At 46.4% G+C, this 17247-nt stretch overlaps 1 protein-coding gene across 8 annotated transcripts in view; it reads right to left on the minus strand.

Moving 5' to 3' along the window:
* The window catches only part of TTC7B (tetratricopeptide repeat domain 7B), a 343610-nt gene that overhangs the window by 102894 nt on the left and 223469 nt on the right, over positions 1-17247 (minus strand). For all 8 annotated transcript variants that reach the window (XM_038406917.2, XM_038406919.2, XM_043517821.1 and 5 more), the window contains one exon: positions 16321-16437. In XM_038406917.2, coding sequence (XP_038262845.1) covers positions 16321-16437 — 117 coding nt within the window. The remainder of the gene's footprint in view (positions 1-16320; positions 16438-17247) is intronic.

A 17247-nucleotide genomic window follows, 5' to 3' on the forward strand; every position in this document is an offset into this window, starting at 1 on the left:
CAGCAGAGAATTCTGGGAATTTGGATAAGAAGCTCTTTTTGCCATATATAAACTGGGAAATATTAGAAATATTTTTCAAATGACAAATGTCACTTTGAACCTACTAACAGTATCCGGACCCTTGCCAAATAGTCCTATTCTAATCTATTTCTAGCCCCTTTTCATTCCGGTGTAACAATCTGAACAGAATATTTGGGCTTGTAAATATTTGCAACATACTCTGAAAAACAAAATGTTACTTTGAGATATATGTATATATATATTTTACAGCCTATTTCCACATCCCTTTCTCAACAACTTTATTTTTAAATGAGGGATATCTTCATGAAAATAATAGTTGCTTTTAAAGAGTTCATCTGCTCCCACTGCTTATTCCCACCTTAAATAAGAATACGCTCTTTATGACATCATAACTAAATATTGTGCAGAAGATTGTGATATCACAAAATGAGGACATTATAGTCAAGCAATGAGTAACTGAATTGTGAATGGGGAGAGGGCTTTTAAAAAATGCATGGATGAAGATTAAAGTGGACTGGGCTCTAAACAGATGGTTCTCATGACATCTCAACAATTCTTCTAAAAGGATTTTTTCTCTTTAATGGAAGAAAAACAAAAATATAGTACTACTTTCCAGCATAAACTCCTCGCCCAGTACCCGCTTCATCTTTTCCATGATTGGCCTCTACTATATCAATAAGATTTCCTCCACACTCTACCAGTCTGCAGCACCCATGGCAGTGCTCGCCAAGGCCATTGGCAAAGGCAAGAAGAGGAATTGATGCCCCCATGACCCCTCCCATCCAGCCTGCCCAGGACTCTGGGGTACCCAATAACATGGTCTCTTTGTGTAAAAAAAACCAAACCAAAACAAAAAAACAAGCCACCCCCACAAGTGGCATGCATCATGCTTTTTAAATTGTCACACACTATAGGAATTTAGATGAAACAGAAATATTCCTTATACAGTACTATTTTTCTATAAACAACACCTACAAAGCAACAACACATTTTTAGGTATAAAAGATACCACAATGGAGGGCACAGTACAAGATGAACCCCCATCTCCCTTGTGGTAAAATTGCTTATATTTCCATTAGTAGAAAGGTAAATTAATCTGAAGTACCATCTGATCGGTTAGAGTCTGGCCCTTTGCACCACTAAAGCAATTGCAAGGGGCACAGACTTGGACATAACTAGTCAATTATAGTTAATTTGGCAGAGCTAGTTCCTCACACCAAATGCCCCCAGTTAAGGGGGAGTCCTACGAAGGGCATCCCTGCTATGCTGAGCCTTTACTGGTATAAATTAGAACACCCCCATAGCTTCTCTAACTTGTGGCCAGGTCAGGTTCAGTAGAGACCAAAGCTCAGAATCAGAGATCCAGAAATAGCTGTCTTATGTGCCCTCTTTTCTTGCATTCTCCTCTCAAAATTTATTCCTGTTCTCTAAAATATTCCCATTGGAGTAGCTTGTGCACATTTCTAGCACTGCTCCCCTCCACCCCAGATAATAGATGATATTGGCTCTTATGTTTTAGGAATAATTAGGGCTGTCGATTAATCGCAATTAACTCACACAATTAACTCAAAAAGACAGTTATCTTTTCCGTAACTGGTGTTCTTCGAGATGTGTTGCTCGTGTCTATTCCACAATAGGTGTGTGTGCTCGCCACGTGCACCGGTGCTGAAAGTTTTTCCCCTAGCAGTACTTGTAGGGGGAGCGCCCCAGCGACCCCTGGAGTGGCACCTCCATGGCGCAGTATAAGGGGAGCTGAGCGCTCCCCCCACCCTCAGTTCCTTCTTGCCAGACAACTCTGACAGAGGGGTAGGAGTGCGGGATGCGGAATAGACATGAGCAACACATCTCGAAGAACGTCAGTTATGGAAAAAGGTAACTGTCTTTTCTTCGAGTGATTGCTCATGTGTATTCCACAATAGGTGATTCCAAGCTATATCTGTTGGAGGTGGATAGGAGTTCACAAATTCCTGGGATGGAGTACGGCCCTGCCGAACCCGGCATCATCCCTGGTTTGGGAGACGATCGCACAGTGCAAGGTAAATGTGTGAACCAAAGACCACATGGCAGCCCTACAATGTCCTGGATGGGGACGTGGGCCAGGAACGCAGCTGACAAGACCTATGCTTGAGTCAAGTGCACCTTCATAATCGGTGGCGGGGGAACACCGGTCAGATCATAACAGGTGTGGATGCAGGAAGTGATCCTGTTGGAGAGACGCTGAGTGGAGATCAACAGATCCCTCATGTGCTCAGCCAAGGTGACGAACAGCTGCGAGGACTTCTTGAATGGCTTAGTCCGCTCGAGGTAGAAAGCCAGAGCCCTTCGCACGACGAGTGTGTGGAGGTGGCGTTTCTCACTGCACGCGTGAGGTTTGGGGCAGAGGACCAGCAGGAAAATGTCCTGACCCATGTGATAGGCGGAGACCACCTTAGGGAGGTACGCAGAGTGTGGGCGGAGCCGAACCATGTCCTTATAAAAAACCATGCATGGGGACTAGGAGATCAAGGCGTGGTGTGGAAGGCCGTCTGCTTTTCAGGAGGACGCGCTGGACCCTTTCTGAGCACGTCCTTTTCCATCTACCTCACCACTGAGTAGCCATGCCGTGAGGTGGAGAGCTGCTTGGTTGGGTGGAGGAGGCAGCCCCAGTCCTGGGAGACCAGGTCCGGGCGGAGAGGCAACGGCCATGGCGGAGCAACCGCCAGGCCTGTGAGGGTCCCGTACCAATGTTGCCTGGCCACACTGGGGCAATCAGGAGGACCCGCGCCTTGTCCGTCTTTATTTTTTCCAGGACCCTGATGATCAGTGGGAATGGGGGGAAGGTATAGAGAAAACTGGCCTGATCAGGACAGGCAGAAGGCATCGGAGATAGTGCTCCGTGCCAGTCCCCCCCGGAGCAGAACCGGGGACAGCGCCAGTTCTGCTGCGTCACGAACAGGTTCACCTGCTGCTGGTGATCCACTTCCGGGTGGAGGTTTCAGAGTAGCAGCCGTGTTAGTCTGTATTCTCAAAAAGAAAAGGAGTACTTGTGGCACCTTAGAGACTAACAAATTTATTAGAGCATAAGATTTGTGAGCTACAGCTCACTTCATCGGATGCATTTGGTGGAAAAAACAGAGGAGAGATTTATATACACACACACAGAGAACATGAAACAATGGGTTTATCATACACACTGTAAGGAGAGTGATCACTTAAGATAAGCCATCACCAGCAGCAGGGGGGGGAAAGGAGGAAAACCTTTCATGGTGACAAGCAAGGTAGGCTAATTCCAGCAGTTAACAAGAATATCAGAGGAACAGTGGGGGGTGGGGTGGGAGGGAGAAATACCATGGGGAAATAGTTTTACTTTGTGTAATGACTCATCCATTCCCAGTCTCTATTCAAGCCTAAGTTAATTGTATCCAGTTTGCAAATTAATTCCAATTCAGCAGTCTCTCGTTGGAGTCTGTTTTTGAAGCTTTTTGGTTGAAGTATAGCCACTCTTAGGTCTGTGATCGAGTGACCAGAGAGATTGAAGTGTTCTCCAACTGGTTTTTGAATGTTATAATTCTTGACGTCTGATTTGTGTCCATTCATTCTTTTGCGTAGAGACTGTCCAGTTTGGCCAATGTACATGGCAGAGGGGCATTGCTGGCACATGATGGCATATATCACATTGGTAGATGTGCAGGTGAACGAGCCTCTGATTGTGTGGCTGATGTGATTAGGCCCTATGATGGTATCCCCTGAATAGATATGTGGACAGAGTTGGCAACGGGCTTTGTTGCAAGGATAGGTTCCTGGGTTAGTGGTTCTGTTGTGTGGTGTGTGGTTGCTGGTGAGTATTTGCTTCAAGTTGGGGGGCTGTCTGTAAGCAAGGACTGGCCTGTCTTCCAAGATCTGTGAGAGTGATGGGTCGTCCTTCAGGATAGGTTGTAGATCCTTGATGATGCATTGGAGAGGTTTTAGTTGGGGGCTGAAGGTGATGGCTAGTGGCGTTCTGTTGTTTTCTTTGTTGGGCCTGTCCTGTAGTAGGTGACTTCTGGGTACTCTTCTGGCTCTGTCAATCTGTTTCTTCACTTCAGCAGGTGGCTATTGTAGTTGTAGGAATGCATGATAGAGATCTTGTAGGTGTTTGTCTCTGTCTGAGGGGTTGGAGCAAATGCGGTTATATCGTAGCGCTTGGCTGTAGACAATGGATCGAGTGGTATGTTCTGGATGAAAGCTAGAGGAATGTAGGTAGGAATAGCGGTCAGTAGGTTTCCGATATAGGGTGGTGTTTATGTGACCATCGCTTATTAGCACCGTAGTGTCCAGGAAGTGGATCTCTTGTGTGGACTGGACCAAACTCAGGATAGCCTTCTAGGGGCACAAAGCTCTAAAGATATAGAGCAGGTTGCACAGAGGAGCCAAGAGGCCAGTGAAGAAGCTTGGCAACATGTGACCTCCAGAAGAGGTAAGCGGAATGTCCGGGTTCCAGTAACACAGACACAGGTAACTAACCGCTTTCATGTTCTCTCCACAGGTACCAATGCGGAGAGTGGACCAGATGATATGTCTGGGGGGAGAAAGCAGAAGGAGACTCCGCTGGTTGGGAGGCATGAGATGCGATGTCCTGAGGTTGGGGGTTCCACGACCACCACTCCCAAGAGGAGAAGGCGGGTGGTGGTGGTCGGGGACTCTCTCCTCCGGGGGACTGAGTCATCTATCTGCCGCCCTGACCGGGAAAACCGAGAAGTCTGCTGCTTGCCAGGGGCTAAGATTCGTGATGTGACGGAGAGACTGCCGAGACTCATCAAGCCCTCGGATCGCTACCCCTTCCTGCTTCTCCACGTGGGCACCAATGATACTGCCAAGAATGACCTTGAGCGGATCACTGTGGACTACGTGGCTCTGGGAAGAAGGATAAAGGAGTTGGAGGCGCAAGTGGTGTTCTCGTCCATCCTCCCCGTGGAAGGAAAAGGCCTGGGTAGGGACCGTCGAATCGTGGAGGTCAACGAATGGCTACGCAGGTGGTGTCGGAGAGAAGGCTTTGGATTCTTTGACCATGGGATGGTGTTCCATGAAGGAGGAGTGCTGGGCAGAGACGGGCTCCATCTTACGAAGAGAGGGAAGAACATCTTTGCCAGCAGGCTGGCTAACCTAGTGAGGAGGGCTTTAAACTAGGTTCACCGGGGGAAGGAGACCAAAGCCCTGAGGTAAGTGGGAAAGCGGGATACCGAGAATAAGCACAGGCAGGAATGTCTGTGAGGGGAGGGCTCCTGCCTCATACTGGGAATGAGGGGCGATCAACAGGTTATCTCAAGTGCTTATATACAAATGCACAAAGCCTTGGAAACAAGCAGGGAGAACTGGAGGTCCTGGTGATGTCAAGGAATTATGACGTGATTGGAATAACAGAGACTTGGTGGGATAACTCACATGACTGGAGTACAGTCATGGATGGTTATAAACTGTTCAGGAAGGACAGGCAGGGCAGAAAAGGTGGGGGAGTAGCACTGTATGTAAGGGAGCAGTATGACTGCTCAGAGCTCCGGTACGAAACTGTGGAAAAACCTGAGTGTCTCTGGATTAAGTTTAGAAGTGTGTGCAACAAGAGTGATGTCATGGTGGGAGTCTGCTATAGACCACCGGACCAGGGGGATGAGGTGGATGAGGCTTTCTTCCGGCAACTCACGGAAGCTACTAGATCGCATGCCCTGATTCTCATGGGTGACTTTAATTTTCCTGATATCTGCTGGGAGAGCAATACAGCGGTGCATAGACAATCCAGGAAGTTTTTGGAAAGCGTAGGGGACAATTTCCTGGTGCAAATGCTAGGGGAGCCAACTAGGGGGAGCGCTTTTCTTGACCTGCTGCTCACAAACCGGGTAGAATTAGTGGGGGAAGCAAAAGTGGATGGGAATCTGGGAGGCAGTGACCATGAGTTGGTTGAGTTCAGGATCCTGACGCAGGGAAGAAAGGTAAGCAGCAGGATACGGACCCTGGACTTCAGGAAAGCAGACTTTGACTCCCTCAGGGAACAGATGGCCAGGATCCCCTGGGGGACTAACATGAAAGGAAAGGGAGTCCAGGAGAGCTGGCTGTATTTCAAGGAATCCCTGTTGAGGTTACAGGGACAAACCATCCCGATGAGTCGAAAGAATAGTAAATATGGCAGGCGACCAGCTTGGCTTAATGGTGAAATCCTAGCGGATCTTAAACATAAAAAAGAAGCTTACAAGAAGTGGAAGGTTGGACATATGACCAGGGAAGAGTATAAAAATATTGCTCGGGCATGTAGGAAAGATATCAGGAGGGCCAAATCGCACCTGGAGCTGCAGCTAGCAAGAGATGTCAAGAGTAACAAGAAGGGTTTCTTCAGGTATGTTGGCAACAAGAAGAAAGCCAAGGAAAGTGTGGGCCCCTTACTGAATGAGGGAGGCAAGCTAGTGACAGAGGATGTGGAAAAAGCTAATGTACTCAATGCTTTTTTTGCCTCTGTTTTCACTAACAAGGTCAGCTCCCAGACTGCTGTGCTGGGAATCACAAAATGGGGAAGAGATGGCCAGCCCTCTGTAGAGATAGAGGTGGTTAGGGACTATTTAGAAAAGCTGGACGTGCACAAGTCCATGGGGCCGGACGAATTGCATCCGAGAGTGCTGAGGGAATTGGCGGCTGTGATTGCAGAGCCCTTGGCCATTATCTTTGAAAACTCGTGGCGAACGGGGGAAGTCCCGGATGACTGGAAAAAGGCTAATGTAGTGCCCATCTTTAAAAAAGGGAAGAAGGAGGATCCTGGGAACTACAGGCCGGTCAGCCTCACCTCAGTCCCTGGAAAAATCATGGAGCAGGTCCTCAAAGAATCAATCCTGAAGCACTTAGAGGAGAGGAAAGTGATCAGGAACAGTCAGCATGGATTCACCAAGGGAAGGTCATGCCTGACTAATCTAATCGCCTTTTATGATGAGATTACTGGTTCTGTGGATGAAGGGAAAGCAGTGGATGTATTGTTTCTTGACTTTAGCAAAGCTTTTGACACGGTCTCCCACAGCATTCTTGTCAGCAAGTTAAGGAAGTATGGGCTGGATGAATGCACTATAAGGTGGGTAGAAAGCTGGCTAGATTGTCGGGCTCAACGGGTAGTGATCAATGGCTCCATGTCTAGTTGGCAGCCGGTGTCAAGTGGAGTGCCCCAGGGGTCGGTCCTGGGGCCCGTTTTGTTCAATTTCTTCTGCGGAAAAGGACCTAGGGGTGACAGTGGACGAGAAGCTGGATATGAGTCAGCAGTGTGCCCTTGTTGCCAAGAAGGCCAATGGCATTTTGGGTTGTATAAGTAGGGGCATAGCGAGCAGATCGAGGGACGTGATCGTTCCCCTCTATTCGACACTGGTGAGGCCTCATCTGGAGTACTGTGTCCAGTTTTGGGCCCCACACTACAGGAAGGATGTGGATAAATTGGAAAGAGTACAACGAAGGGCAACGAAAATGATTAGGGGTCTAGAGCACATGACTTATGAGGAGAGGCTGAGGGAGCTGGGATTGTTTAGTCTGCAGAAGAGAAGAATGAGGGGGGATTTGATAGCTGCTTTCAACTACCTGAAAGGGGGTTTCAAAGAGGATGGCTCTAGACTGTTCTCAATGGTAGCAGATGACAGAACGAGGAGTAATGGTCTCAAGTTGCAATGGGGGAGGTTTAGATTGGATATTAGGAAAAACTTTTTCACTAAGAGGGTGGTGAAACACTGGAATGCGTTACCTAGGGAGGTGGTAGAATCTCCTTCCTTAGAGGTTTTTAAGGTCAGGCTTGACAAAGCCCTAGCTGGGATGATTTAACTGGGACTTGGTCCTGCTTTGAGCAGGGGGTTGGACTAGATGACCTTCTGGGGTCCCTTCCAACCCTGATATTCTATGATTCTATGATTCTATGAATATCTTCATAAATGATCTGGAGGATGGTGTGGATTGCACTCTCAGCAAATTTGCGGATGATACTAAACTGGGAGGAGTGGTAGATACGCTGGAGGGGAGGGATAGGATACAGAAGGACCTAGACAAATTGGAAGATTGGGCCAAAAGAAATCTAATGAGGTTCAATAAGGATAAGTGCAGGGTCCTGCACTTAGGATGGAAGAATCCAATGCACCGCTACAGACTAGGGACCGAATGGCTCGGCAGCAGTTCTGCGGAAAAGGACCTAGGGGTGACAGTGGACGAGAAGCTGGATATGAGTCAGCAGTGTGCCCTTGTTGCCAAGAAGGCCAATGGCATTTTGGGATGTATAAGTAGGGGCATAGCGAGCAGATCGAGGGACGTGATCGTTCCCCTCTATTCGACACTGGTGAGGCCTCATCTGGAGTACTGTGTCCAGTTTTGGGCCCCACACTACAAGAAGGATGTGGATAAATTGGAAAGAGTACAGCGAAGGGCAACAAAAATGATTAGGGGTCTAGAGCACATGACTTATGAGGAGAGGCTGAGGGAGCTGGGATTGTTTAGTCTGCAGAAGAGAAGAATGAGGGGGGATTTGATAGCTGCTTTCAACTACCTGAAAGGGGGTTTCAAAGAGGATGGCTCTAGACTGTTCTCAATGGTAGCAGATGACAGAACGAGGAGTAATGGTCTCAAGTTGCAATGGGGGAGGTTTAGATTGGATATTAGGAAAAACTTTTTCACTAAGAGGGTGGTGAAACACTGGAATGCGTTACCTAGGGAGGTGGTAGAATCTCCTTCCTTAGAGGTTTTTAAGGTCAGGCTTGACAAAGCCCTGGCTAGGATGATTTAACTGGGACTTGGTCCTGCTTTGAGCAGGGGGTTGGACTAGATGACCTTCTGGGGTCCCGTCCAACCCTGATATTCTATGATTCTATGACTGGTCCAGGCTGAGGTTGATGGTGGGATGGAAATTGTTGAAATCATGGTGGAATTCCTCAAGAGCTTCTTTTCCATGGGTCCAGATGATGAAGATGTCATCAATGTAGCGCAAGTAGAGTAGGGGCATTAGGGGACGAGAGCTGAGGAAGCGTTGTTCTAAGTCAGCCATAAAAATGTTGGCATACTGTGGGGCCATGCGGGTACCCATCGCAGTGCCGCTGATTTGAAGGTATACATTGTCCCCAAATGTGAAATAGTTATGGGTCAGAACAAAGTCACAAAGTTGAGCCACCAGGTTAGCCGTGACAGTATCGGGGATACTGTTCCTGACGGCTTGTAGTCCATCTTTGTGTGGAATGTTGGTGTAGAGGGCTTCTACATCCATAGTGGCTAGGATGGTGTTTTTAGGAAGATCACCAATGGACTGTAGTTTCCTCAGGAAGTCAGTGGTGTCTCAAAGATAGCTGGGAGTGCTGGTAACGAAGGGCCTGAGGAGGGAGTCTACATAGCCAGACAATCCTGCTGTCAGGGTGCCAATGCCTGAGATGATGGGGCGTCCAGGATTTCCAGGTTTATGGATCTTGGGTAGCAGATAGAATACCCCAGGTCGGGGCTCCAGGGGTGTGTCTGTGCGGATTTGTTCTTGTGCTTTTTCAGGGAGTTTCTTGAGCAAATGCTGTAGTTTCTTTTGGTAACTCAGTGGGATCAGAGGGTAATGGCTTGTAGAAAGTGGTGTTGGAAAGCTGCCTAGTAACCTCTTGTCCATACTCCGAACTATTCATGATGACGATAGCACCTCCTTTGTCAGCCTTTTTGATTATGATGTCAGAGTTGTTTCTGAGGCTGTGGATGCCACTGTGTTCTGCATGGCTGAGGTTATGGGGTAAGCGATGCTGCTTTTCCACAATTTCAGCTCGTGCACGTCGGCGGAAGCAGTCTATGTAGAAATCCAGGCTGCTGTTTCGACCTTCAGGAGGAGTCCACCCAGAATCCTTCTTTTTGTAGTGTTGGCAGGAAGGTCTCTGTGGGTTAATATGTTGGTCAGAGGTGTGTTGGAAATATTCCTTGAGTCGGAGACGTCGAAAATAGGATTCTAGGTCACCACAGAACTGTATCATGTTCGTGGGGGTGGAGGGGCAAAAGGAGAGGCCCCGAGATAGGACAGATTCTTCTGCTGGGCTAAGAGTATAGTTGGATAGATTAACAATATTGCTGGGTGGGTTACGGGAACCATTGTTGTGGCCCCTTGTGGCATATAGTAGTTTAGATAGCTTAGTGTCCTTTTTCTTTTGTAGAGAAGCGAAGTGAGTTTTGTAAATGGCTTGTCTAGTTTTTGTAAAGTCCAGCCACGAGGAAGTTTGTGTGGAAGGTTGGTTCTTTATGAGAGTATCCAGTTTTGAGAGCTCATTCTTAATCTTGTCCCTGTTTGCTGTAGAGGATGTTGATCAGGTGGTTCCGCAGTTTCTTTGAGAGTGTGTGGCACAAGCTGTCAGCATAGTCTGTATGGTATGTAGATTGTAATGGATTTTTTACCTTCAGTCCTTTCGGTATGATGTCCATCTGTTTGCATTTGGAGAGGAAGATGATGTCTGTCTGTATCTGTGCGAGTTTTTTCATGAAGTTGACAGATTTCCACTCTATACGGCTAAATTCAGTGCCTTGCATAATGACAGGTTTCAGAGTAGCAGCCGTGTTAGTCTGTATTCTCAAAAAGAAAAGGAGTACTTGTGGCACCTTAGAGACTAACAAATTTATTAGAGCATAAGCTTTCGTGAGCTACAGCTCACTTCATAGGATGCATTTGGTGGAAAAAACAGAGGAGAGATTTATATACACACACAGAGAACATGAAACAATGGGTTTATCATACACACTGTAAGGAGAGTGATCACTTAAGATAAGCCATCACCAGCAGCAGGGGGGGGAAAGGAGGAAAACCTTTCATGGTGACAAGCAAGGTAGGCTAATTCCAGCAGTTAACAAGAATATCAGAGGAACAGTGGGGGGTGGGGGGGGAGGGAGAAATACCATGGGGAAATAGTTTTACTTTGTGTAATGACTCATCCATTCCCAGTCTCTATTCAAGCCTAAGTTAATTGTATCCAGTTTGCAAATTAATTCCAATTCAGCAGTCTCTCGTTGGAGTCTGTTTTTGAAGCTTTTTTGTTGAAGTATAGCCACTCTTAGGTCTGTGATCGAGTGACCAGAGAGATTGAAGTGTTCTCCAACTGGTTTTTGAATGTTATAATTCTTGACGTCTGATTTGTGTCCATTCATTCTTTTGCGTAGAGACTGTCCAGTTTGGCCAATGTACATGGCAGAGGGGCATTGCTGGCACATGATGGCATATATCACATTGGTAGATGCGCAGGTGAACGAGCCTCTGATAGTGTGGCTGATGTGATTAGGCCCTATGATGGTATCCCCTGAATAGATATGTGGACAGAGTTGGCAACGGGCTTTGTTGCAAGGATAGGTTCCTGGGTTAGTGGTTCTGTTGTGTGGTGTGTGATTGCTGGTGAGTATTTGCTTCAGATTGGGGGGCTGTCTGTAAGCAAGGACTGGCCTGTCTCCCAAGATCTGTGAGAGTGATGGGTCATCCTTCAGGATAGGTTGTAGATCCTTGATGATGCGTTGGAGAGGTTTTAGTTGGGGGCTGAAGGTGATGGCTAGTGGCGTTCTGTTGTTTTCTTTGTTGGGCCTGTCCTGTAGTAGGTGACTTCTGGGTACTCTTCTGGCTCTGTCAATCTGTTTCTTCACTTCAGCAGGTGGCTATTGTAGTTGTAGGAATGCATGATAGAGATCTTGTAGGTGTTTGTCTCTGTCTGAGGGGTTGGAGCAAATGCGGTTATATCGTAGCGCTTGGCTGTAGACAATGGATCGAGTGGTATGATCTGGAAGAAAGCTAGAGGTATGTAGGTAGGAATAGCGGTCAGTAGGTTTCCGATATAGGGTGGTGTTTATGTGACCATCGCTTATTAGCACCGTAGTGTCCAGGAAGTGGATCTCTTCACATCAGCCACACAATCAGAGGCTCGTTCACCTGCGCATCTACCAATGTGATATATGCCATCATGTGCCAGCAATGCCCCTCTGCCATGTACATTGGCCAAACTGGACAGTCTCTACGCAAAAGAATGAATGGACACAAATCAGACGTCAAGAATTATAACATTCAAAAACCAGTTGGAGAACACTTCAATCTCTCTGGTCACTCGATCACAGACCTAAGAGTGGCTATACTTCAACCAAAAAGCTTCAAAAACAGACTCCAACGAGAGACTGCTGAATTGGAATTAATTTGCAAACTGGATACAATTAACTTAGGCTTGAATAGAGACTGGGAATGGATGAGTCATTACACAAAGTAAAACTATTTCCCCATGGTATTTCTCCCTCCCACCCCACCCCCCACTGTTCCTCTGATATTCTTGTTAACTGCTGGAATTAGCCTACCTTGCTTGTCACCATGAAAGGTTTTCCTCCTTTTCCCCCCCCTGCTGCTGGTGATGGCTTATCTTAAGTGATCACTCTCCTTACAGTGTGTATGATAAACCCATTGTTTCATGTTCTCTGTGTGTGTGTATATAAATCTCTCCTCTGTTTTTTCCACCAAATGCATCCGATGAAGTGAGCTGTAGCTCACAAAAGCTTATGCTCTAATAAATTTGTTAGTCTCTAAGGTGCCACAAGTACTCCTTTTCTTTTTCCGGGTGGAGAGATCATTCGTGTTGGGAGGAGAAGTTCCTGCTTAAGCGATCCGTCTGTGTGTTCCGGGCACCCGGCAGATGGAAGGCCCTCAGGCAGATGTCGTGGGCTATACAGAAATCCCACAGCCTGAGGGCTTCGCGGCAGAGGACTGGGTCCCACCTTGCCTATTGATATAGAACATCAAGGCAGTGTTGTCCTTGAGGATCCTGACCACCTTGCCCTGCAGGTGCGAGCAGAAGGCCACGCACGCCAGGCATACCGCCCTGAGTTCCTTGACGTTTATGTGTAGGGACAGATCCTGCACCAACCACAGACCTTGGGTCTAAAAGTTCCCCACATGGGCCCCCCAACCCAGGTCCGAAACATTGGACATCAGCTCCAGCGACAGGGTCCTGTCCTGGAACAGGACCCCATGGAGCATGTTGCTTAGGGTGGACCAGCACCGCAGTGAAGTGATCACCAAGTCAGGCACGGTGAGGACCTTGTCCATCCTGTCCCTGACCTGGGAGAACTCAGAGGCCAGCCAGAGCTGGAGGGGCCCCATTCGGAGTCTGGAATGGTAGACTACGACTGGGAGCTGCCCTTGACCAACCAACTGTCCAGCTACGGAAAGATCTGGACCCCCCCAGTGCCTAAGGTAGACGTCTACCACCGACATACATTTTGTAAATACCCTAGAGGCAATGGATAGGGCAAACGGGAGGAACGTAAACTGGTAGTGATTCTGCCCACCAGGATTCTTGGGGGAGGGATAGCTCAGTGGTTTGAGCTTTGGCCTGCTAAACCCAGGTTGTGAGTTCAATCCTTAGGGGGGCCATTTAGGGATCTGGGGCAAAAATTGGGGATTGGTCCTGCTTTGAGAAGGGGCTTGGACTAGATGACCTCCTGAGGTCCCTTCCAACCCTCATATTCTATGATTCTATGAAACGGAGGAAGCGTCTGTGCCCCTCGAAAATGTGAATGTGGAAGTATGTGTCCTGCAGATCGAGGGCAGCATACCAGTCCCTGGGATCCAGGGAGGAGATGATGGAGGCCAGTGAGACTATGCGGAACTTGAGCCTCACGGTGAACCGGTTTAGATCCCGCAGGTCCAGGATGGGCCTGAGTCCTCCTTTGGCCTTTCAGCTGTGAGCACTCCCGGGAGGGAAGCACACAACCAATTTTAGAAGGGAAGCTTCATTGAGCCGGGGGGGGAAGAAGGGGGGCACACCTTTTATAGACCCTTGACTTGTTATAGGCGCCTTGTACTTTGGCTCGGTGGCCTGAGCAGAAGCTTGTTGTGGCCTAAACTTAGATTTGGCCGGAGCTGGGACATAGAGACCCAGAGTCTGGAGGGTCGTGCGGGGGTCCTTGATGCCATGCAGCTTTGTATCCGTTTGCTCTGTAAACAGAGCTTTGCCACCAAACGGGAGATCCTGCAAGGCAGCCTGCACTCCACTGGACATCCCGGACATCAGGAGCCACGATGCCCTTCTCATGGACACCACCGAGGCCATGGACCATGCTGTCGTGTCTGCCACATCCAAAGCCGTTTGCAGGGATGCTCTGGCAGCGGCTGTACCCTCCTCCATCAGCGCCTTGAACTCTTTCTTATTGCATTCTTGGAGGGAATCCTCCAACTTGGGCAGGGAACCCCACAAATTGAATTAGTACCTGCCCAGGAGCGCCTGGTAGTTTGCCACCCGCAACTGAGAACTCGAGGGAGAATAAACCCTTCTCCCGAAAGAGTCCAGCCTCTGCAAATCTTTATTTTTCGGGATAGGGGCAGGTTGATCCTGCCGCTCCCTGAGGTTGATGACTCGACCACCCGGGAGTTGGGTGTAGAGGTACTCGTGCCCCTTGGTGAGTACAAAGTACTTGTGTTTTGCCTTCTTAGAGATGGGGGCCAGCAAGCCAGTGTTTGCCACCCCTTCGTGGAGGGGCAAAGCTACCCTGCCCAGTGCCGAAGAGGACAGCACGTTGAATAGGGAGTCCGAGTTTGTTGTTGTTATATAACTGCACTCAAAAAACAAACAATGTAAAACTTTAGAGTCAACAAGTCTGCTCAGTCCTACTTCTTGTTCAGCCAATGGCTAGGACTAACAAGTGTGTTTACATTTACGAGACATAATGCTGCCCGCTTCTTATTTACAATGTCACCTGAAAGTGAGAACAGGCCTTTGCATCGAACTTTGTAGTTGGCATTGCAAGGTATTTACATGCTAGATATGCTAATTCATTTGCATGTCCCTTCATGCTGTGGCCACCAGTCCAGAGGACATGCTTCCATGCTGATGACGCTCATTAAAAAAAATGTGTTAATTAAATTTGTGACTGAACTCCTTGGGGGGGGGAATTGTATGTCTCCTGCTCTGTTTTACCCACATTCTGCCATATATTTCATGTAAAAGCAATCTCAGATGATGACCCAGCACATGTTGTTTGTTTTAAGAACACTTTCACTGCAGATTTGACAAAACGCAAAGAAGGTACCAATGTGAGATTTTTAAAGATAACTACAGGACTCAACCCAAGGTTTAAGAATCTGAAGTGCCTTCCAAAATCTGAGAGGGATGAGATGTGGAGCATGCTTGCAGAAGTCTTGAAAGAGCAACACTCCAATGTGGAAACTACAAAACCCAAACCACCAGAAAAGAAAATCAATCTTCTGATGGTGGCAGCTGACTCAGATGATGAAAATGAATACGCGTTGGTCTGCAAACGCTTTAGATTATTATCAAGCGGAACCCATCATTGGCATGGACGCATGTCCTCTGGAATGGTGGTTGAAGCATGAAGGGACGTATGAATCGTTAGCACATCTGGCATGTAAATATTTTGTGACGCCGGCTACAACAGTGCCATGAGAAAGCCTGTTCTCATTGTAAACAAGAAGTCGGCAGCATTATCTCCTGCAAATGTCAACAAACTTGTTTGTCTGAGTGATTGGCTGAACAAGAATAGGACTTAGTGGACTTGTAGGCTCTTAAGTTTTACACTGTTTTATTTTTGAGTGCAGTTATTTTTTTTGCACAGAATTCTACATTTGTAAGTTGCACTTTCACAACAAAGAGATTGCACAACAGTATTTGTATTAGGTGAATTGAAAAATACTATTACTTTTTTTTTATCGTACAAATATTTATAATAAAAATAATAATATAAAGTGAGCACTTTTCATTTTGTAGTCCATGTGATAATTGAAATGAATATATCTGTAAATGTATAAAGCATCCCAAATTTTTTAAACAAATGGTATTCTATTATTCTTTAATAGTGTGATTAATTGTGATTAATTTTTGTAATTGCTTGAAATCCCTACTAATAATCAAATTGTTGGGTATATGCTTTTAGCGATTATCAAATGAACTTGGTGAGTTTTAGTCCCTGTTAAATGCAACTCTGATTGTACATTAAACATATCAGACTTTAACCCTTTATCCCTTTGAAAAACAGAAATCAATGAGTCCCACCCATCTCTAATTTATCTTATAAAAACAGAAATGCAAATATGTAGTAACAAAAATTAAGCCAGGCCTTTCCAGCTTTCATTATCATAAAACTTCTTGTAATTAACCACTCACTTCTGTCTCAAAATTGTAGAGCAATGCATTTAAAAAACCTTTTGTAAATAGAGACAAGATGTACATTATATCCCAAGAATCATTTTAGCAGCAAACGCAAGAAAAAAGATTTATGAATTATATTTAAATTGGACTTCTTCTGATGAGTTTCAGTGTACAGGAGACAAAATCCAAGATTTCTTTAGCATCTTACCTGGGGTTAGTGAGATTGTAACAGGACTTCCAAATCTGTAGCATATGTTTGCAGGTAAGGAGTGCCTCATCTGGGCCTCTGCACAGGGATTCCAGTTTGACTTTTGAAAACAGTAATCTAATGGAGAAGGGGAAAAATTTTTTTTTTTTTTGAAGAGTCACATTGAAGCAAATACCTTAATCTTCATTTGAGAGATCCTTGCAATGATTTGAAAACAAATTAGAATACAAAAGTTCCCAATACTATCTACAGAGAACCAAACTGAAGGGGAATCTGAAATATTGACTTTATAGTACCATGCCCTGGAATTGTATTCTTTAGGTATTTTTCCTTACCTTACACATCACATACAAAAAGAAAAGGAGTACTTGTGGCACCTTAGAAACTAACGAATTTATTTGAGCATAAGCTTTTGTGAGCTACAGCTCACTTCATCGGCTGCATGCAGTGGAAAATACAGTGGGGAGATTTTATATACACAGACAACATGAAACAATGGGTGTTACCATACACACTGTAACGAGAGTGATCAGGTAAGGTGAGCTATTACCAGGAGTAGAAGAAAAAAAAGCCTTTTGTAGTGATAATCAAGGTGGGCCATTTCCAGCAGTTGACAAGAACATGTGAGGAACAGTAGGGGGGAGAAATAAACATGGGGAAATAGTTTTACTTTGTGTAATGACCCATGCACTCCCAGTCTTTATTCAGAGACTGCTGAATTGGCATTAATTTGCAAACTGGATACAATTAATTTAGACTTGAATAAAGACTGGGAGTGGATGTGTCATTACACAAAGTAAAGCTATTTCCTCATTTTTATTCCCCTCCCCGCCCACTGCTCCTCACACATTCTTGTCAGCTGCTGTATATATACACATCTTCCTATTGTATTTTCCACTGCATGCATCTGATGAAGTGGTCTTTAGC

The sequence above is a fragment of the Dermochelys coriacea genome, chromosome 6 (assembly GCF_009764565.3).
Source record: "Dermochelys coriacea isolate rDerCor1 chromosome 6, rDerCor1.pri.v4, whole genome shotgun sequence".
NCBI classification, from domain to species: Eukaryota; Metazoa; Chordata; order Testudines; family Dermochelyidae; genus Dermochelys; species Dermochelys coriacea.